Source organism: Rhinolophus sinicus, chromosome 12 (assembly GCF_057876585.1).
Source record: "Rhinolophus sinicus isolate RSI-liver-muscle chromosome 12, RSI-T2T, whole genome shotgun sequence".
In the NCBI taxonomy this organism is placed as follows: domain Eukaryota; kingdom Metazoa; phylum Chordata; class Mammalia; order Chiroptera; family Rhinolophidae; genus Rhinolophus; species Rhinolophus sinicus.
In genome coordinates this window covers 47,568,809-47,591,734 of record NC_142512.1, presented here as the reverse complement: position 1 = coordinate 47,591,734, position 22,926 = coordinate 47,568,809, and the positions used below count along the sequence as shown (strand labels likewise).

Genomic DNA, 22,926 nt, shown 5'->3' with positions numbered 1-22,926 from the left:
TGTCAATTCCCAGAAATCACTTCCCAGTTCACAGATCTCTCCCTCTTTCCCTTTCTCTCTCTCTCCCCCTTCCGCCCCCCCCCCCCCCCCAATTCTAAACATTTCTTCACTGTGTACCAGCCTTCGCGACTAAGAGCTTCTACACTGGTCCCTCCATGTTATCACTGCTGCTACACGACATGTATGGAAAATACTTCCTATCCTACAGCTAATGAACTGAATACACTTTGGGCCCCTTCCTATGTTTGTTCCCAAAGTACAGTGTAGCTGGGTTCCAGCTTTCTCATCTACTGACACACATAGTCACTTACTCTGTCAGCACCTTTGCCTGTGAAATGAAGGTGGCCATCCCTGGCCTACCTGCCTCTGAGGGAGAGTTTAAGCAAAGATCAAATGAGCCTTTCTCTGTGAACAGGATCAGTCAACTACAAGACCCTGAAAGGATGGAAGCTGCTGGTCCCACAAGCTACTCCCTGACAGTACACTTCCTTATGCAGTCAGTGTGACTGGTTCTTTCTCTTTTCGGGCTAGTATTTTGTAAGACCTTTGACATCGCTTTTTTGGCAATACTGAAGAGGGCTTTTAATGCTCCTCATCAAGGTCAAAACATTTTTAAAAATCAAGGTAATATTTTAAAACAATGCCAACTGTTAATCACAATGCTACATTTTATGCCTTTCAAAATAGTGGACTATGATTTTGAAATGTCATTACAATGCAAATACTTATCTCCTAAAAATGGTACACTGGAGTTAAGAATTAAAGAAAGTAGGCAGTTCTCTTTTATCTGTAATCCACAGCCATTTATTAAATAACTCAAAAACGCCAATAAATGGGTTGGTGCTTCCACATTTCCTACTAGCTTTTGTTCATTATAATCAGCATACCCAAACAATTTTTAGCCTCCCCCCACTTTTTTGCCTAACATTTTATCATGAACCGTTTTACATGCTGATACAGCTGTATATCATTTTAAAAGAGTATAAAATACATTGAACGCATTAATGTGATATCATTTACATAAACATTCTCCTAGTGGTCATTTAGGTTGTTTCCAATTTTTTGATTTAATTAATAGAAGTGCTGTTACATTAAAATTCTTGTGCAAAAACTTTTTTTTTCCCTTTTGGATTATTTCCTGAGATTAAATAACGAAGAATAAGACCAAGAGGTCAAAGGTTATGAACATTTTGATGACCCTGGATACAATACCCAACTGCTTTCTAGAAAGGTGGTACCAATTTACAGTGTATGTATATGTGTGCCAGCTGCTTCAGAATCATGCCAGCCCTGAGTTATTCTTTTTATAAAAATTTTCTAATTCCATAAAAATAAAAAGCTCTTTATTATTACCTAATTAGGAACTAACAATCCAGTTAGGATGTTAAAAGCTAATTCATATGAAGCATAAAACACAGGACAATGTACGAAATGCTAAATGGTCTGGCAGTAACAGTGATTAGGACTATGGATCCAAAGCCAGTGTCCACATACTAGCTGTGTGATCTCAGATAAGTCACTGAACTTCTCTGTCTCAATTTCCTCATCTGTAAAATACCGTACATAACATTCAAAGAGATGCTGTGAGGACTAAATGAGTTAAATGAGTTGTGCTTACGAACTGTGTTATGTGTTCCTAGACCAGCTGTTCCTACTGCATCTGCCGCCACCATCGCCACTGCTATAGAGGGAAATCAAGAAGGCTGTGATAGCCAGGAAACTTCCATTCAAGTCTCTCGAGTCACATTTATAAATGCTCACCACTCATTTGCACTTGACAATCTATTCACAGACACAACATAGTCGATAAGAAAACTCATTGTCATCCTTACCAACTCCTCTAGTCCAACTCACATGCTTTCCTTTCTGCTTCCTGCTCTACCAACACTGTCAGTACCCCGTCAGCCTCCCTATGACCTTGGACTCTTCTCTAACATTTTCTATCTTATACTAATCCTGTTGTTCCTTCTTTGAGTCTTTCTTACATTTTCCCTCTCCTCTTTATTTCCACTGTTCTTATTTTTTTTCGTCTCAGGTGTGGATTACCATCTCTTCAGTAGTTACTCTGCCTTGGATGTCTCGTACCTCTCGGCTCCTCCATCTCTGAGCCTCCCCCAGACTAACCCTCCTGCACCATGACTTCAGAACTTGCGCGTATGGTGCAACCTTACTTCATCAGACCCCAATCTGGCTGAGCAGCTTTCATGACCCTCCTGACTCCGTTTTCTGGAAGCAGCAGACTGCTCCACAGGGTTCAGGCTCACCACAGAGCCTAACATCAAGACCTGTACAGAGCTTCACGTCCTGATACCGTTACATGTCCACAGACTTGCACAACAGTGCAAGTGCAATGAACAAGGCAACCAAACGCAAGCTCCTACCTTCTGGAAACCTGCTGTTATGAGTTAGAGCCAAGCGCCTCACGTATGACGTGCTGCCTAAAACTAAACCAATCCAGCTGTCTCTCACCTTGGTGGGCTGCATCTCCTATTTCCCTGTCTAAATCCAACCCACCTTTCAGGTGGCTCAGGCTCACTTACTCTCATTGGCTAGCTCCAACTTCTCCAGCCAAAACATCTCTCCCCACTATGATCTAATAATCAGTATCATTTAATTGTCCTCTGCTTGTTTTGTGTATATTAGCTATGTCTCTGATTAGAATGAGTTCCTTAAATATAGGGATCAGAACAAAACAGCTACGACCACTGAGCACTGATGACATGCAAGGCACTGTTCTGAGAGCCTTACTGGGTGCTATGCACTGAATTGTGTCCTCCCTCTCAAATTCACATATTGAAGCCCTAACATCCAATGTGATTATATTTGGGGATGAGGCTTTTCGGAAGTAACTAAGATTAAATGAGGTCATATCGGTGGGGTCCTAACCAGATAGTATTTGTGGCCTTATAAGAAAATTTCTCTCTCTCTCTCTCTCTCTCTCTCTCTCTCTCTCTAGGAGTATGCATTGAACAAAAACCTGTGAAGACACAGTGAGAAGGCCACAGTCTGTAAGCCAGGAAGGGAATCCTCACCAGAATTAACCATGCTGGCACTTGATCTTGGAAGAAATGTCTGCTGCTTAAGCGCCCCCACTCTATGGTCTTTGGTTATGGCAACCCGAGCAGACCGAGACATAAGGATTATTTCATGTAAACATCCCATAACCCTATGAGGTCAGTTCTAATACTATGTCTATGATATGGATGGAAAAACTAAGGTTTAGAAACGCCTAAGGTCACATAGAGCCAGTCTGTGATGGAACTGGAATTAGAACACAGGGGGCTGTACAACCCGTGTCCTTGACCCTGTGCTGTTCCACCTACCAGAGTCATGGGGCCTGGCACACAGCAGGGCTTCGATGGCCCTGGTACTACAGTCAGAGATGGACAAGCAAATGCATTCTGTGATTCTGTAACTTATCTGATATGCACAGAATGGGTGGCCAATCTATAGCACACCCAGGATTTTTTCTCCCCTCCTTTATAACTACCTATTCATCACAGTACTTTTCTCATATTCTTCCAGATGTGCCCTCAGAATTGTTCTCAACAAAAGACTCTAAGTAGCTAATATAAATTGACTGGAGTTGGCCTCAAGTCATTCATTCACAAGCTATTTGTTTGGTGCCTACCATGTGCCACGTACTAGGCATCAAGAACTCAACTCTTCACAGTCAAGAGATGAAGTCCTTGCCCTTATGGAAAGAGGTGGGTAAAAGGCCAATAAACATGTAAACAAATAAACCAACAGGAGTAAGAACAACGAAGTTTGAAAAAAGCAAGGGCTGACGATAAAAACAAGAGGGGATCTACTTTGAGTGGTGTGCTCAGAGAAGGCCTATCTGAAAAGGCAAATTAAGGAGAGCAGGTCATGTCAGCAGTGTCTGGGTTGGAAAACATGAAATAACTCTTAAAAATTAGTTTCAATGGGATTTATAGATGATGTAATACAGAATTGCACACATGAAATCTATGTAATTTTCTAACAATTGTCACCCCAATAAATTTAAAAGATAAATTAAAAAAAATTATTTTATCTACTAAGGCTTCTCTCCATTGGCCTATACTTAGGCTTATAATCTGACCAGATGGAAAAGTGACAATGAAATAAGTCTTAATAAAAGTTTCACTGATGTGGGCTGAGTAAACACAGATATATATGGAGATCTCCATTTCTGGAACACCTGTGTCTAGGAAAGAGGAAGGAGAAAAATACTGGTTTAAGGGTAGACAAATGCAATTTAGCAAAATACAAAATAAGGGAAAATACAAAAATTATCCTGCAAGAGCAAAAAGAAGGTACTTTTCCACATGTCCTAGATACATTAGTATGTTACTTTCCTATTTGCAATGGGTTTCATTTTGTGCTTTCCTTCACTTATATTTTTATAATAACAACTTGAAGGAATCCAAAAGACTGTATTAAAATTTATAACAGAAATTTGCTGCAAGAGGAGGCAAACAAAGCCACACTAAATTTAGCAGGTAACAAATGACTCTGGGGCAATGGCTTTCAAACATTTCCTAAGAATCAGAAACCATTCTTCCAGTGAAGTCTCCTGCGTGTGATATGGAGAACACAGTGCAGTGTGGCAGCTCTACCCCCCGTGGGCCTAGGAGGCCAGGGCCGGGCAGTGCCAGCTGAGCTGCTGGCTCTGAGGGGTACGTGCAGGAAAATCACAACCTCTCTTCCCAAGGGCGACCCCTTGTCTTACATCGTGGTTTTACTTCAGCATCTAGCCCTCCTATGCTGTAACTCAACATAAAGGAATCCCGAACTGGGAAATAACATTTGCTGAAATGTTTTTAAATCAATTAACCCGTTTTCTTCCTGTTTCTGTTACAAAAAAACCTAAAAGGACAGTGAAGTAGCACAGATAATGTGCAATCTCATTTTCAAACATAAACTTCTTTCCCTAAACAGTTTTAGTTTCATGAAGCTGTGGACAGGGCATTCCTTAAGGAAATGGCAAAGATCTGGATAGTAGAGGGAGAAAAAATGAAGCAGGAACCGTCAACATACTATCACTAGTTAAGAGGAAGCAAAAAGCTTGAAACGTAATTTTTCTAAATTACCTAACAGCAATATCCTGACTACTGTTTTCAAATGGCAATAAAGATTCAGTTTAAAACTTACTGGTTCTCCAAGTTTATCCAAGTTATCCAGGAAATATTTTACAGATTCACCCTAAAAACAAGAAGAAAACAAAGTTATTAGGGCTGAGAAATGGAAGATTTTGTTACAACAGTTTATATTAAATTGTCTGGTTGTACACTTAATCCAAACATCATTTGCTGAGTCACCAATTTCAGACTCAACAGCTAAACCCCACTAAAAATGTGTAAAACGCCTGCCGCAGCCACAGAGTGCCACAGCCTGGTTAATTTCACAAATGCTTCACATAAGTGATACCCCCAAGTGATCATCTATTTGGACAGGATTATATGTATGCTTCTGATATCACTATCCATGCATCCGAAGGGAAGATGTAATTACCCCAACAAGTAAAGATGAAACTGCTTTTGAGATAAATACTCGTATACATCTACAACTAAAACTTAAGTAGGATTCTCTTTGTCTACATTTTTCTATCTTAAGTTTATACCAGCGGCAGTTATCTTCAGAAATAAGAGCAAACTGGAGATGAGGTGAGACCACCACATAAAAAAATCTCCAGGAACAGGCAGGGCCTGGAGACACGCCTTATTCCAGAAATTTTGAATAATCCTGCAAGCTTCCTGTACTCCAATAGGTCTTTTCCTGGGTGACCAGCCCTCTCTCTCTGAGCCCAGATTTCTATTGGACCTCCAGGGAATTTCAAGTATCAAAATGTATGAGAATACATTCCTAAAAGGAAACAGTTGAACAAAGGACAGATAAGTGGGCAGTAAGCAGTGGTGGATGATATTGCTTTTTTTCTGAACCTGGAATATTGGTACAGTTTTTACAACATCTAAAGATGATTTTTAGGAAAGAGGAAAAGAAAAATCTTCAAGGACTTCATTTTAGGTTAACAAAGAGATGATATGGTTACTCCTGTACAAATATTTTGCATTATGTCATCTATTTTAATGAAAAAATATTTTTGTGTTTGGATGGATAACATTTTATAGGTCAAAGGGAATTTAACCTTAATCTTTAAATAACATCAATAATTACTTATAGGATTGTACAACCCAAATGAAGTTATATATTTAAAGTACTTAAAAAGTAAAATTCAAACAAACATTACAAATTCTGTTACAATGAGGTATATACATCAGTTTGTTAGACAAATATAATAAAAGACAATCACTGTTTATGTATGAGACAGACCAACAAAACGGTTACTCTTTCAGTAATGTGTACATTGATCGAATACTTATGTAATGTTAAATGTCTTAAGTGAAATTTAACACATTTCAAAAAAGGTGTTTTTTGACTGGTAGTAGTGTTGTACATTGCACTTATTGTCTTTTTTCTTGATTTTAGTATTAATATAAATTCACTGTGGAAAGTCTGAAAACTAAAAAAAGGAGGAAACAGGCAATAACCACTAATTCCACTACTCAAAAAACAGCCAGTTAATATTTAAGGCTATTTCCTTCTAATCACTTTTTGTATATTTAACATAATTGAAATAACAGAGACAAGTCTGCATCCTAATATTTCCACTAAGTAATTGTAAGTAAATTCCATGGTCAAAATTATCCCCACTATTCATATGCTAAAAAGTTAAATAAAATCACTAATAATGGATATTTGAGTTTCTTCCTTTTTAAGTAAACAGTTTATATTTTAAAAATAAATAATGCTGTGATAAACAGCTTTGAGTACAGCTGCATGTGCTCTTGAATTATGTTCTTAGTGATCTCAGAAGAATTACTAAGGCAAGGAGGTTAAACATCTTTAAGATGCCTAGTACTTACTGCCACAAATGTTCTCTTGATTCTCTCCTATCCAAGAGTTAAAATGACTGAGTTTATTAATAGTGGAATTATGATGAAGATAAATTAAGCCAAGATCATATAAGAGTGTCCTGCAGATCCTTCTATAATAAACTAAGGTACAAACTCTGAAAGATTCCACATTGTGGTGACTGATGCTTATCATTTTAGGGACCCCAGATCAAGAGAGCTCTGTTTAAAACAGAAAACTACACTTTCCATATCCAAATCAAGAATAAAAATACAACGATACAAATATTTATTTCAGTTAGCATTGCTGTTTAACTTAACTAATGATCGAACAAATGAAAGTTAAAGTAACCTTAAGATGAACACATTATCTAAAGCAGCAAGACCTCCTCCCCCTTTTAGAAAATAAATGCTTATACCCAATCCATTGTTTCTGAGGGTAGAGTGAAATTGGTATATTTATTCTAGTGATGTTGAAAATTCACACAAACCTCTTACAAAGTTGTAAGTATAACTCATAAAACGTGTAATGAACTCTTCTTGTCCATTCTAAGGAATTTACTCAACTTAAAATGATACAAACAAAAAGATATTTTACTCTGTGCCACTTATGATAGCAAGATTTAGAAATTCATTTTCCCACTCATTAGAATGATTTAATAAATTTTGGTACACTAACAGTAAAATACTATAAGTCATCAAATAATTATTTTGATGTAATTGCTACATATGAAATATTTATACCATTAAATAAATGTTAAATTAAAGTAGCAGATTACCAAATGAAGGTCCATTAACAACCACTTATCCACAAGTTTTTTTATAGTAAGCTTGGCCCTAACACTCATTTGGCAGCAAAACTTGACCTGAATTGATGTGAGGTTCTTTACAGTCTTTATTCAAATGTTTTACTAACATTGTGGGTATTACATAATCAGTACATGTACTGTATTATCTTTCTGAAATCCAAAAAATGCGTAATTCCATAAAAATCTGGACTCAAGGAATTATAATGAGAATGCATCTGTATTATGTATGCTTTGACTTTAGCTATTTATAAGATGGAAAAGGTAACTTTGTGTGTCTATTAGTGACTATATTCTATTTTTTAAAAAAGAAAAATTGTCCCTATTTGATCATCTCTTGGTATACAAATGTAAAAAAATATTTTAAGTTATTTACACTGAAGCTTCCTGATTTAACCTTCTTCCCTAAGAGGGAATATCTTAGATCTTTTGGGTTCAAATTACTACATGCCTTTGTTTATTATGAATTCATAATCTCACCAAAATCAAACAGTAATAATTATAGAAATATGCATGTGCTCCTACTATTAAATTTCAACTTCTAGTGAAGAAAGTTTCATTAGTATTATTTACGAAGTCTTTTGTGCACTCAAGACTGTATAAAATTGAAATAAAAACATTTATAATTCACTTTTAAACATTTGAATATATGAATACATTTTGGTTTAAAATAACTTAAGTAAAAAAAAAAGGATGTTAATTCACCATTTTATATCAAAGGTGATACCAATACTTCCATTAATAAGAAAACAGAGTGGGAGACAGGAAAAGCTTAATAATCTTTTAATACAAGGACTGGAAACTAAAGCTTCATACTGCTAAGAGATCTGTCCCCCAAAGGAAGCTGCTTTGAAACAAACGATTTTAAGCACACACGCGAGTGCATGCAAATGCACACGTGCATGTGTGAACATGCACATGCTATAAAAGGACACTTTTCTGAATTAATTTAGAGAAAATTTCTTACAACAGCTTTAAAGAGTTTTACTGAAAAAAGAGAAAACCTGTCTTTTTACAATCTCAAAAAAAATTCCAAATTAAAAAACATAAAACATATGTTTTTTGCAATTTAACCATGAAGGACGTGGAAAATGAATAATGACATCTCTGTTCTCAGTAAGCCTGAGAGCTTCTGGTAGTCGCCTCCTGTTTGTGCATTAGTGCCCTTACGCAAATTTTATACCTAGTTCAGTGCCCAGCACCTGGTAGCCTAGCCGCCTCTCCTTCCTCCCCAAAAGTATTTAGTGAATAGAGTATGACGTACTAGAGGAAAATTTCTCCAAAATATTTTTTCCTAAGTTTCAGAAGTGATCAAAAGTCTTCTAGCTAGCTGTTTCATATTAGTGTTATGGGAAAGATGTGAATTCCAGTCTAAACTTCTCTGGGCCTCAATTTAACCAACAGTAAAATGAGGAAGTTCTGTGATTCAATAGATAATCACTAAAGTTCTGCCCTAGGCAACAATTTCAGTTTGTACAATTGATTTAAATTTAAGTTCTCCTTTCTTTAGATCTATGTGTCTATTTAATCTTAAATTCACTTCTGTTGTGACTCATCATTCGAGTTGTGTTGCTCAGTCTCTTGGCTAATACAGAAGATAATTTCACGTACTGGGCAAGAAACAGTATGCGTTTAAGACTCACTTTTTGTTGGTTATGACTTGAGACTATTTCAACTTTCCCCAGCCTGTTTTATGTTACTAAAGGTAATTTCTAATAAAATTCCAAAGAAAAGCCATTTCATACTCATGACTTTTTAAGATGTTTTACGTCATCCCTTGGTTCTTTCTCTGTTCGGAATACTGAGATAACTTTCTAGGTTACTGTAGTTAGGCCTGAACAGTAGAAAGTAGCATGGCACTCTGAAAGTCTTGTGGGATTTCTTTACCCTGTGGATATTTATGTTCCACCTAAACAACGGCATAGCAGCCAGTGGACTTGGGTTCTAGTCACAAGATACGCTATGCGATTGACAAAGCCAATGAACAATGGTGAGCTTAAGTTAACTGAAGAATAAAATGCTAGACGAAATTAATTAGCTTCAGTCCCTTTGAATATAAAACATTCTATCAGTTCTATGAACTATTTATGTTGTATGAACTATACAAAGTTGCAGCTAAACTAGAAATGGCCTCAAGGTTGCCCCACATTCACCAGAATCATGTGTTATAAAAATACTGTCTTTGCTTGCAAAGACAAAATGGGTCAGAAGCCCTGAGTTTAAAGGTACCAGAAAGGCTGAGAAAGCAAATTAGAAAATAATATCTGGTAGACAAATGTGCAGTTATAGTGAGACTTGGCAATTTATCTGCCCAGTTACTGAACTGGAGACAGATTTATTCAACGCTGTCTTCTGCACAGCTAAAATATATTCAGGACAGGATTTAGAGTATACTACTTTAAAAAGACGTAAAATTTAAGCTGGGCAGCCAAAGAATACACAAGAAGAAATTATCTGCTTTTTTAGAAGAATATACTCAAATACTGGCAGCTTTACGTTAACAGGCAACTCTACCCCCTGGCAACTCTACTCAGACAACATAGGCACAAAGCAGAGATTTTTAACTTTAAAGTCTGATCTAAACTTCTAAAGTCTACAGGCATAACGATCAAACACAAGTTTGTAAAAAGCAAGGCATATGTATTCTAAAAAGCAATTTGGCAATATGTAACAGGAGCTTTAAAATGGTTCTCCTCACAGTGCAACAGGAATAGTACGTGCCAGTACAAGCGGTCATGAGTTACCGCAGCGGCAGAAGGAAAGGACGGCTGAGAGCCACTGGAGTATTCCTCCCGTTTCTGTATTCTAAACCAAGGATCCTCCGATTATGACCCACAGGCCAAATCTGGCCCACCACTGCCTGTTTTGTGTGGCTCATTTCTAAATGATTGGGGGGGAAAAAAAATCAAAAGAAATGCTGTGACCTTTGAAAATGATATGAAATTCAAATGTCAGTGTCCACAAATAAAACAGTATTGGAACACAGCCATGCTCATTTGTCTGCGTGCTGTCTGTGGCTGCTTCCACGCCACGGCAGCCACGAGGGCTCTCCCGACAGAGGCTCTCTTCACTTTGCACTACAAATTGCACTGACCCAGTTATAACTTGAAAATGTTTTTGGGTGTCGCTGGTATTGCCATCTCATGACTTTTTTCTTTTTATTGCTAGTTAGTACACATCCATCAAACAGCAAAAAAGAAGACTATTTTAAATGCCATGCTTTTGAGGTACAATGGAATGTGGATAATTTTGATATCAAATTAGATGGCACTGTATTTATTATGCAGTGACACTGTAACTATGCTAAAACAAGATAACAGATGTTAACATTACCAGACTTAGCACTCTTCAAAATAATCCCAACTCACAGGAAAGCAATGGTCAGAAAACTTACAAAATTTTTAATGGAATAGTTTATTCACAGCAGAATTTCTCCACAAAAGCAAAACATGAAAAAAATGAGACTGCAATCAAAGTAAGCTTTCAAGCAGTTCATATTTGTTAGCAAAGCAAAGACTACCATTTGCTGCTCAGTTGTTTACTCAAGGAATCAATGCCAAGTTTGAAGTGACGAAACAATTAGCGTGTATAAATGGTTAGTGTAGAAGAACAGATGAGAATGTTTTCAACGAAGCTGAGAAAACACTAAATCAGCACAACCTGTACGTAATATGCTAGGGTGTTACAACAGATGGTGGTAAAACTGTGTGTGGAGCAGAAAGGGGGCAAACTTACAAAGACTGTGAAAATGGTTATGCGTTGTATTATTCACCAGCAGGTACTCTGTGGGAAAAATATAAATCTATCATGTATTATCGAACCAGTAGTGTCAATAATAAATTCAATTTGCTCTCATGGACCTGACCATCAGTTCCACAAATTTGTCAGAACTAGAGGCTGAATATGCTGACTTGCCCTGTTACACAGTTTCATGGCTTTAGGAAAGGTAAATTTTTACCGAGATTTTTTTGAACTAATGGATGAAATCAAATTTTTTCCAAACAAGAACCACCTTGAAACACTAATGTAGACCACTGAATGGCTTTGGAAATTAGCTTTAGGGAAGACCTGGACATATTTCTTTGTGAATTCAACCCAAAATTAAAACACAAAACAGTTTTTGCAAAACATACAGTGGTAAAGTCATTTCAACGACTAGTATTATTTGAATCATACACAATGTCAAAACTGCTTTATACACTTTATTTGCTGTCAAAAATTAACACAAAGCGAGGCCTCCATTCTCACACAAATTTGTAGCCGATATATATTTCCAAAATCAGATTATAGTTCCGCAGCATCTTTCAGACACCAGTGCAAGTGCAAAGGAAATATCCGTATTTCAAAATCCCTTTAACAATGCAAGGAGGAGCTTCCACCTAACCTTCCATTGGAAATGGTTAATTTTCAATGTAAATGGCATGTCAAGAGGCAAACACGGAGAAGAATGTGACAGGATTCTACATGAGTAAACGGTCTTCCAAGCAGTGACTATGCTCAATTAAAATCATGCTCACTTGGCAGGACCTATCTGTGTGAAAAGACATTTTCAAGGATGAAATGTGTAAAATTTCATCACAGATCAGCACTCATGGATGAACATTTTGCAACCGATTTTGATAGGGAACACTAAAACTTTGAACCCAATGAAATTAAGATATTATCCCTCTCCCAAAGAATCCCATTCTTCTTATTAGTAAGTCTGTATTACAAAACACTGGATACAATTTTATTATTATATATTTTGAGTTTCATCAATGAAAAAAAATTGTGGAAATCTGTGTTCTCTTCTTACACAAATACCTACATAAAAGCCCTTGGATTTTATCTCTTGGCATGCGAAGTCTAAAGTATCATACTATCTGGCCATTCACAGAAGCAGTTTCCTGACTTGTTTTCGACCAATGGTTCTTAATCCTGACACTGCATCAGAACTGCCTAATGTGCTTGTTAAAAACCCATATTCTCAGGCCTACCACACATCTACCAAATCAATAACTTAAGCTCTAAGAGAAGTGAGTCTGATGTAGCCGTCTCTAGCATCAGTTCAGAGCTGGACTTTCATCTTACTCAAAATTGGATTTTACACTAATTTCATCTTTTGGTGCTGATTACACCCAAGTAGCTGTTTAAGCCTTGTAAAAATGCCAAGAATATTAAAAAACTAGATTAGAAACTTAGTTAGCTTTACCTTATTGCAAAAGTAGATTTCAAGCAACATTTACATTCAATTAGGACTTACAAATAAAACATCAGGCCTTCATTTGACCTAAGTTATGACATATAAACAGTAGAATTAAATTTACAAATAGAGCTTTCCTTTTCTCTTTTTAAAAATTGATGTGGTAATTCAGACATACTTTACTACAGTTCTAGCTGCCTTCCTCTCCACCTCCCCAGAGCTTATTTTCAAACGTCCACCAGAGTCCATGGTTTTCAAAGCTAACTCAGAGATTTTTGTGGTTAAAAATGAATGAACCTGGTACTCTAGTTGTAACACTGTTAAGCCGCTATAAAACCACAAATGAGAAAAACTATTAGAATTGCTACTTATAGTTTAACATAGGATCCTAAGGAACTTAAAAACCTCAACTAAATTTACAAAATCAATTTGCTTCTACAACAGACACCAACACTTTCCCTGACTGGTAAATAGAGCAATTGAAAGTGCTTAATAAGAAGCACGCTTATCTTTTTACCTGGTAAACAGGTAAAACTTAATGCTGTGGAATAAAAGGGTCAAATAAAATTCAAACAACTGCACTCTATAAGTAATGTATCAGATTTTAGTTTGGTACTAAAATAAATTACCATTGTCTAATCTTGTAAAATATTCAGAATTTAATTGCAAGCCAATTAAGTAGTCTGTAAATGGCAGAAAGTTCACTGTGAAAAAAATAAGTCAGTTAGAAAAAAAAAAGTGAATTAAAAAGTATCCTATTTTTATGTGTTGAGGCCCTTTTAGTTATGAGACTAGCATCACCTTAATTTTTTGCTTAAAAGCATGACAGTGCAACACATTAAAAATTCAGAGCAAATCTAGGTGTTTATGGTATTCTAGGTAAAAAAAATGAAATTCAGAGAAAATCTATACTACCAAGATAACTAAGCAATGAGAAATTTCTCTTTTGAAATCTAAGTATACATGTGATTCTGAAAATGACAGTGTGACTCAAAGTTAATATCCAGTTTCTCTTTTATATAAAGAACCAACCACTAGTAAAGAACTATAAACAGCAAAACATTTCCTAGTACTAGCAAACTACAAAATAGATGTTTGTGTTCTAAAACTGCTAAATCTAATGGTTTCAAGTGGCTTACATATTTTCCTTCCATACATATTAAGTCCTTCTATTTGCAAGTTTGGAATATTTCAAAAAGGGAAAAAACATCAAGAGATAAGAGAAAACTAGAAAGTTCTGTTTATTCCTTAATTACAATTGGGAATTGTATTGCTATATTGTATTGCATCTATTGCCATAAGGCTTTTGTATACCTGTAATATGCCTTTAATTTACATGAGTCTTTTAATCCCCAAACTAAGCCAGCTCAAAATGTTTTCTGAATATTTATTAAGCAGGCTTTATTAAGCATATGTTTGGAGAAATCTATTCAATAGGAAACTTATTAACTTGCCTTTAAAAGTGGCTGATAGGTTTTTCTTTTATCTTTTTTAAAACAGGACTTTATTGGGGAACAGTGTGTATTTACAGGACTTTTTTTCCTTAATTGGGGAACAGTAGTGTGTTTTTCCCAGGACTCATCAGCTAGATTCAAGTTGTTGTCCTTTCAATCTTAGTTGTGGAGGGTGCAGCTCAGCTCCAGGTCCAGTCGTTGTTGTTAGTTGAAGGGGGTGCAGCCCACCATCCCTTGCAGGAGTCAAACCGGCAACCTTGTGGTTGAGAGCATGTGCTCCAACCAACTGAGCCATGTGACCTCCCGGGAGCTCAGCGGCAGCTCATTGACTTCATTCTAGTTGTGGAGGGTGCAGTTCCCTGGCCCATGTGGGAATCGAACCAGCAGCCCTGTTGCCCAGAGCTCGCGCTCTAACCAACTGAACTACCCGTCTGCCCCACTGATAGGTTTTTTTAAAACCAATGTCACATTTGTATACACTAGTAATTTCAGCCCTGCAAATATTTTAGTGAAGCCACATCTAAATAAGGAGCCTTTAGGATAATAGCCTATGTACAGACTTTGTGCAATACAAGTTTTTCCATCTAGCATTTACTTATATTAAGTTTAATAGTAAGAATCAAATGCCAAATATAAATAAGGTACAAAATGAAAATCTGGGGCTAATGTTGGTTAATGAATTAAGACTCTTCATTTCAATCTAAGGAAATGATCTAAGGCAATGGCTAGCAACAAATATAGAAGGCAATATTATTTAAAGACTCAATTTCCTATCCTACTTGTCCTTTCTCTATTTTTCTCTTCACATATTCACATGAAAATAATAAAATATAACAAGATATTGCTCTGCTCACATTATTTATCTGAAATCTAAGATTACAACATTCTACTTAATTCCTTCAAGACAATAAACATAAAACGAGGCCTAATTATATTTAAAGAGTTTGTTCATAGCTTTAAAATGACTCTAAAGTAAAAAGATCATGGAATCTTACTATTTCAAAAATTTGAAATATACCACCTCTGTAATGGGTTCCACGTCTTTTCCCCTTTAATTTTAACTTCAAAATAAAATAAAAGAGAGAGGCTAGTTTTACACACTGGGCAGGCATCGGCTCTCCTGGTGCTCAGAACATGCCATGGCACACTTTCTTCTTTCATTTACCACCCTTCCAACATTCTCACTGTGCCTGGTCTTCACAAAGGACCTATTTTATTATTCCTTATCTTTGAGATGACCTACTTTTTGTTTAATGACGTTCTGTACTCATTTTTCTCTGCAGAAAGTATTATAAAGTATTGATGTGACACAGCACATGTTTTTAATAAGGGTAATATTGTCATCTTTATCATTGAAGCTTAAAGTACTACCTACTACTCATGCCTTTTTGTTTGGTTCATGAGAAGCAAGACAGTATTTACTTATACTTTAAGAAGTAGAAGCTATTTTCTTTTGCTCTGTATATAGGTCAAAATTACGTAGATTCCAATTAAATGCAGAGTTTCAAATTTCTTGTTAGCATTTCCTATGCGCATCACTTAAAACTTCCAAAAGAGCCAAAACTAATCAGTTACAACACAAACCACCCCAATATTTGAAAACATTTTTCAAATTAAACACCTTTTCAGATTAATCTAATATAGTTTATAATACCCTAAATAGAATTTCCAGAAGAATACCTGTCTAATTTAGAAAATTAATTTCAATTCTTTCTTGCATATAAGCCATAAAAACAAACTAGTGGACAAAATTAGAAATAAGATATTTTTGGAGAGAATTAAGTTATCATTTTACTTGGTAAACTGCCTTTCCTTGCCACTGCTCATAAATTAATAAATTCCTTTCTATATGAAGATTTTCGATTAGACTTATAGGCAATATAATTTAAGGCTAACAATCTTAGTTTTCTGAGTGTTCCTGTAGTCCCACCAAATTCCAATTTACACATAACACAAAATGTACACAGTTTAATAATTCTCCTACTATAGAAGTCACAAAAAAGAAGAACCTTATTTCATTAATGTTGCATCCTAGAGAGACTAGAAAAAAGGTTAGCTGTATGTCTAATAAGTATTTTTGGATACATGTGTATCTCATGCATTATGTATCTAATAATTATAAGCTATTTAATTTTGTTATCTTAAGTATCAATTATTCTCAAAAGATAACAACCCCCCTTTTAAAATACAGGTTTCAGAGTGGAAGCCAGTATTTCTTTTAAAAGTCGCCTTCTCTAAGAAATGAAATACAAATTTTAAATGTGAAGGAGTTTAATATTGCAGAGATGCACTAGCTCTGACGTGATATATAATACTGCTCAACAGGGTAGCAATATGGTAAGATTTATGCCATATTTATTCCGTGTTACCATTTAGCATTACCACTTTCTGTTCATTTAAAAAAAATACAGGAAAGAATTTTCCATTTCAGTCAAAAATTCACATCCATTTCTAGAAGAATGCCTCACCAGTCCTCTAAGAAAATCACCTCCTGCAGGAAATGCTAATGTTGCAACATTAAATGAACAGGATATAAAACTGTACAGAAAAGTTTATCTCAACATCCAATATTGTATTCAAATACCGGAAGGAAATACACCAAAATGTCAACAAAGACGTCTTGGGGTGGTGATAATAGTGGCTAACTAGATGGTTTTCTACAATGGACATACATGTTTTAAAATTTAAATTTTTAAAAAAGCTAATTTGGATTCTGGAGCCAATAAGTAATTATCTCAAAAAACAAACAACTTTCCTACTTCTCTGTTTTCACATAACAGTAACAATCTTACCCCGTTTCCCCGAAAATAAGACCTAGGCAGACAATCAGCTCTAATGCGTCTTTTGGAGCAAAAATTAATATAAGACCCGGTCTTATTTTACTATAATATAAAACTGGGTATAATATAATATAAAATACATAATACCAGATCTTATGTTAATTTTTGCTCCAAAAGATGCATTAGAGCTGATTGTTAGGCTAGGTCTTATTTTCGGGGAAACACAGTAGAGTTCTGAGAAATTCCTAAAGGTTTAAATACTTTCCTGAAAGGGTCAATCATATATAATGACAACAATCTATAAAGAAACATTCAGCTTTGCCAGAACTAGAACTTTTCAATAGTAATATTTTTGATTCTACAAAAAACAAACAAAAAACCTCAATTGTCAAAAAAGAAAAAAAAAATACAGTTTTCCAACACAAGTCATACTTCCCAAATCTAGTTTCAATTCCCCTGTTATCTCAATAGAGGGGCCTAGAAGAGCACTTCGTAATGCCCAGAAGTCCTTGTCATACACCAGATAGAAAGTTCTGCTCTACGATGTGCTACAACAAATCTTGAAATCCCCACAATTCAAACATTACACAATAATCAACATTAATTAATAAAGTAATTCTACACCTAAGATCACATAGCAGATGAGAGGACAATCCACATCACTATTCCCAGGTTAGTGTTCAATCCCTCACCGTAAGCTCGCACTAGCACAGAAGCTCCACAAGCCTACACAAGCACTAACTCCTCATCTGTCAAGCAATCCCATCAGACAGCAAAGCAACACAACCTGTGAATGTTTTAAACACTGAGGAAGGTGGGAAATAGTTCAAATTTTATTATACTGTTATATCAGTTCCTGTTTTCAAGTCACTATTCGATTAATTGTGTCATTAAGGGATACAGGAAAGCAGGGTAGCGAATATCAGACATGGACTACGTAGTCCTACAGCCCTGAGTTTGACCATGGCTCTATCACCAAAACTAGCTGTGGCCTTAACCTCTATGGACCTGTGTTTTATGTACGAAATGAAGTGAACTGGGCTACACGTTCTTTCAGGTCTTTTCTAGGTTAGTAAACACTTAGTGATTCTGTATTGTCTTGGCAGCAAAGCAACAACTGCAGTATACCAAAGCATTTATCATTATTATTTATGTGCTCCCCGTTAGATTGAGAGTCTCCATGAAGACAGCCAGGCAGTTCTTGAGTTCCCAGGACCTACTCAACCCAGAAGACATGGCAGCACGGGCAGGTATTCCATACATGTTTGCTAAAGGAACAAAGAAGTGAACGAGTGCCATGTATATAACTGATCAAGTTACTGCCCTCACTAAATAAGAAACGGTTATAAAAAAAACAATCAGGGAAAAGATCTTCTGTCTTCACCTGGCCTAAGAGATTAATAACTTATTAACTGATATTAACTCTTCTTCTGAGAGTGAGATTCAAAGAAACTGGTTAACATAAACACAATGTCCTCTTGAACTTTTAAAAAGGCTTGAAAAAAACACCCAACTTACCAAGCCAGGTGGTTGAAATGTACTGCAAAAGGGAAATGAGAACAGTCATTTTGATTTCAAGTGGATCTTCTCTACTTCCTCACTTCTCTTCCCTCCTCAACCCCTCCAGCCTGGCTTCTCCCTCACCATGTCACCTGTCACAGCAATAACCTCCCTGTTGCCAAAATCAATGGACATGTCAGTCTTTACCTTACGAGACCTTTAAGTGGCACGCAGCATCATTGACCATGTTTTTCTTCACTGGAACACTTTCCTAGCTTCCATGGCATTACATGTTCCTGAATTTCTCCTACCTTTCTGGCCATTTCTGTTTGCAGGTATCTCCTCTGAACATTCTCAAAATGTGGAAGGTTTCTCAAGACTCTATCCTGAGCCCTAATCTCTTTTCACATCTTTTCCCTGAATAATTGTATGCAACCTATAGACTTTAAAGAGCACCTGAAAACAACTCCGAAATTTCTACCTCTAGCCCAAAGCTCTATTATGGATTCCAGACAAGTGTATCAAACTGCCTACTTCATTCCAGTTGTATGTCTCACAGAGATCTCAACCTAATGTGCCCAAATGAAAGTCCTAATCTTCCCCCTCAAATTCTTTTCTTGCAGTCTTTTCATTTCAGCAAAAAGCAGCACCATCCACCTGGTTGTTAAAACCAGAAACCCGAGTCACTCTTAACATATGCCTCTCTCCCTCATCTCCTATCCAATCTATCAGAATCCCACCGATTTTCCCTACAAAGCGTACCTTGCTTGATACGTTGAATCCACTGTCTTCTCTACATCTCTATGGCTCCACCTAACTCTGGAACTGCTCAGCATCCCATCCAGGACAGTAGTACAAAGGTTCTCGATACATATTTACTGACTGACTGCAGATATTTACTGATTGACTGCTTTCCTCACTTCCAGCCACCTTCCACACTCCAGCAAGCTTTTCCCCACCTCAGGTCCTGCACACATGGTACTATCTCCCTGCCAAACTCTTCCCTCTCCTGGCCTGGCTCACCCTTTCTCATCCACCCATGGGATCTGAAATGTCCACCTCTTCAAACCATCCTCTTGTTCTGTCACTGCTTCCTTTTCTTTCCTTCAGAGCACTTACCCTATGTGGGATTATTTATTTGTTTGCCTATTTAATGTAAGTTCCTCCAACCAGCATCTAAGATCAATACTTTCATTTGGTTCACTAGCAAACACCCAGCCTGCAAAAATTAGTGTCTGGCTCATTAATAGGTGTTCAGTAACATGTTACTGAACGGCTGCTGAAAGATGCCAGTTACCTGTTGAAGAATAACAGGCCCCTTGAGATGCGCCACCCAAGGCCTTGTTGCCCTCATTGCCTTTTGCATTTGCTCCGCACTTTTCCCATTTGAGGAGAAAAGAATTCAGATTACCATAATGAAAATGGATACTCAAAGTATTGTGCTAAACCTTAATACTTGTATGTAGCATAAAATATAAACACATGTAAAACTATCAGATGGACATATATATATTCCTATCAAAAAATACATCTCTGCACTATGACGGGTGTTTTTTTTTGTTTGTTTGTTTGTTTTTAATTAAGAGCCTTATTTTCCAAAAGAAAGATATTTTACATTAAGGCCAAATGTGCAAAATTCTATACAACAGGTGGGAACCTTGGTTCCTTAATAAATTTTAACATCGACCTCAAAATTGGGTGCAACATTTGACCCTAACATAATTTAAAAGTCAAGAAAAAAAATTAAGGATAATTCTCCTGGCCCTAGTCCAGAATTGAAATGTGTACCATCTATATGGTAATTTAAAACCTCTATCATTTTTGAAGCTGTAGTTAATAGACAAAGACAGTTTTACTGCAAATGTGGCAAGTTAGTAACAGTTCAAAATAGCAAATCATTTGTATTGCTATATTTAACTGAATAGGCTAAATCGCATTACTCGTTAACTATTCAATTAGAATAAATAGGCTTAATCACATTACTATAACTATTTCAACTAGAATAAATAGTATTTGCAACTTTGTGAATATACAGCATTCAAAATTTTTTTAAATGAATTTAGAGACTATCTGACATTTGAATAGCAATTTGCCTAAAGTATAATCATGTATATTTTTATACTTATTGGGCCTCGTGTAGCACAGTGGACAGGCAATAATATATGAGTGACTCTCCAGCACCTTGTAAAACCTAGTGCAGCTGCTCAACACTAGTAGCATCCACGAGTTTTTCTTTTACTTAACATCAATAAATGGATACAACCACCCTTCACATCATGAAACCTAAATGAAAACTACATGATGGTGTAAGATGACAGATTCTCTATACAACTTCTTGTATTGAGGCAGTTTGTTCTGTTTAACAGAAAAATAATTTTTATAAAGATTATCCAGGGAATAGGAAAACACTAACCAGGATATTGAAAAGGAAAGTGAAAGCCTCTCACCCCAATTATTCATCATTCCAGCTCTTTATAACCTTTCTAAAATGGTTAAAAGAGAAATGCCCTATTAATAGGCTAAATATAACATAACTGCTCCAGGTCAAAGAACCCAAAGACACTGTTATACTATTTGGGGCGGGGGTGGAGGAGGTAGAAAAGTTTTGTTTATTGGCTAACATTGTTTTTAAACACCAAAATCAATAAAATGTTTTTTCCCCTTAGGGGAGTAAATTTAAAATTTGTTTATTTTGCTCCATGGGAGAAGTTAGGAATTCTCTGTTAAGACGAAGGTTTTTAGTTGGTTGTACACAAAATGGTCGGACGTTCCCAAATCTCATAAACAGTAACATGAAAATCTTAAAAAATCATTTTGTATTTTATAAATATAAGGAATTTTTTTACCTTGGAAAAAGAAACCCAATACCCTCTAACCTGAGTACTCACAAAGTCTCTGCCCACTATAGGTACAGGAAATGGCGGAAAGGAAGAGAGTATACATGCAGGTGGAGGGTCTCCACAGAGACAGAGGAGGAGAGAGAGGGAAAGAAAAAGCAACACATTCAGTGGCAGTGGCAGAAAACCTGCATCTATGCCAAAGGTACCACCACGCCTCCAGCAGGAAGATAAGGATTTGGCTACTTCCACCTACACATCAGATTGAAAATCCAGCAAAGTGACATGAGAAGGCAATAATGTAGCAATAAAAACCTCACATATCTTTTGGATGTGCTACCTTTAATAGAGACAACATATGGTCTAATGAGAGTGTAAGCCATATTCCACATGACTTAGAATTCAGAAATTTCTATAATATATTGGTAATTAAATTCAGAGAGTAATCAAATCACAGCTGTGTCTTATTTTTAAAAAAGCTACTTATGGTTTGTGTGCATATGGCTAATGTCAATAATACACAGAGTGTCAGGCACTGTGCCAAAGACTTTACATGGATCATCCCCACAACAATTAACAGTAGGTACTCCAATCACCCCCACTTTACAGTTGCAGAAACAGAAATTCTTGCCCAAGCTCACAAAGGGGGTGACAGAGCAAGGACAGGAGTTTGGCTAGCCATTAATTCCACTTTATCCCACAGGATAGTAGAAAACCATATCAAAATTTAAGGCCATCACATTAAAATCATTTGTAAATGTTTTATAGTATGTAAAGTGTGTAATTAATTTGAACATGGTTACTCTCTAATTTGTTTGGAAGATACAAAGTAAAGTTTCATGTAACAAAAACAAAGTACACAGGTCTTATGACTAAGACCAAAAACCAAAATAAACTAAGAATAATTCTACTCAAGTATTTGCATCTATTGTAGAGTAGTTGGGGATGAAAAAGTACACCCACTGTGCTGATTTAAAAATTTTTTATTTATTTTGCCAAAAGAAGAGAAATTAAACTTGACAGATTAAGATAAACAACTGATATCAGTGTAGCAGACTGGTAACTTTAGCCAAGGTTACTAAAAGTCAGTTCTCAAAACAAAACTATTTCCTTGATCTGTATCATCCCATTCTAATGACACTCTACTAATGCAGATGTAACAAATTCTCTTGGAAAAAAGGCATCTTGGAAAAATAAATAAATAAATAAATAAATAAATAAATAAATAAATAAATATGTGTGTGTGTGTGTGTGTGTATATACACACACACACACGTATATGTTCATATATGTATATGTTCACGACATAGACAAAGGTGAATTGTATTATGTACTTAGAAAAAAATGAAGTACTTTCAAACAAGGACCTAAAAATCACAGTTAATTTCCAAAAAATTTGCCTTAAAAAAGTCTGCAGTTTCTAACTAGAACAAAACTTTGCAACAAACTGCTCTCTGGAATGCTCGTAAGT

General features: G+C 36.1%; 1 protein-coding gene across 1 annotated transcript in view; it reads right to left on the bottom strand.

Moving 5' to 3' along the window:
* GNA13 (G protein subunit alpha 13) overlaps positions 1-22,926 on the bottom strand; it is a 38,866-nt gene that overhangs the window by 6,535 nt on the left and 9,405 nt on the right. Inside the window, exon 3 of the mRNA XM_019733014.3 lies at positions 5,137-5,187. Within this exon, the coding sequence (XP_019588573.1) occupies positions 5,137-5,187 (51 nt within the window). The remainder of the gene's footprint in view (positions 1-5,136; positions 5,188-22,926) is intronic.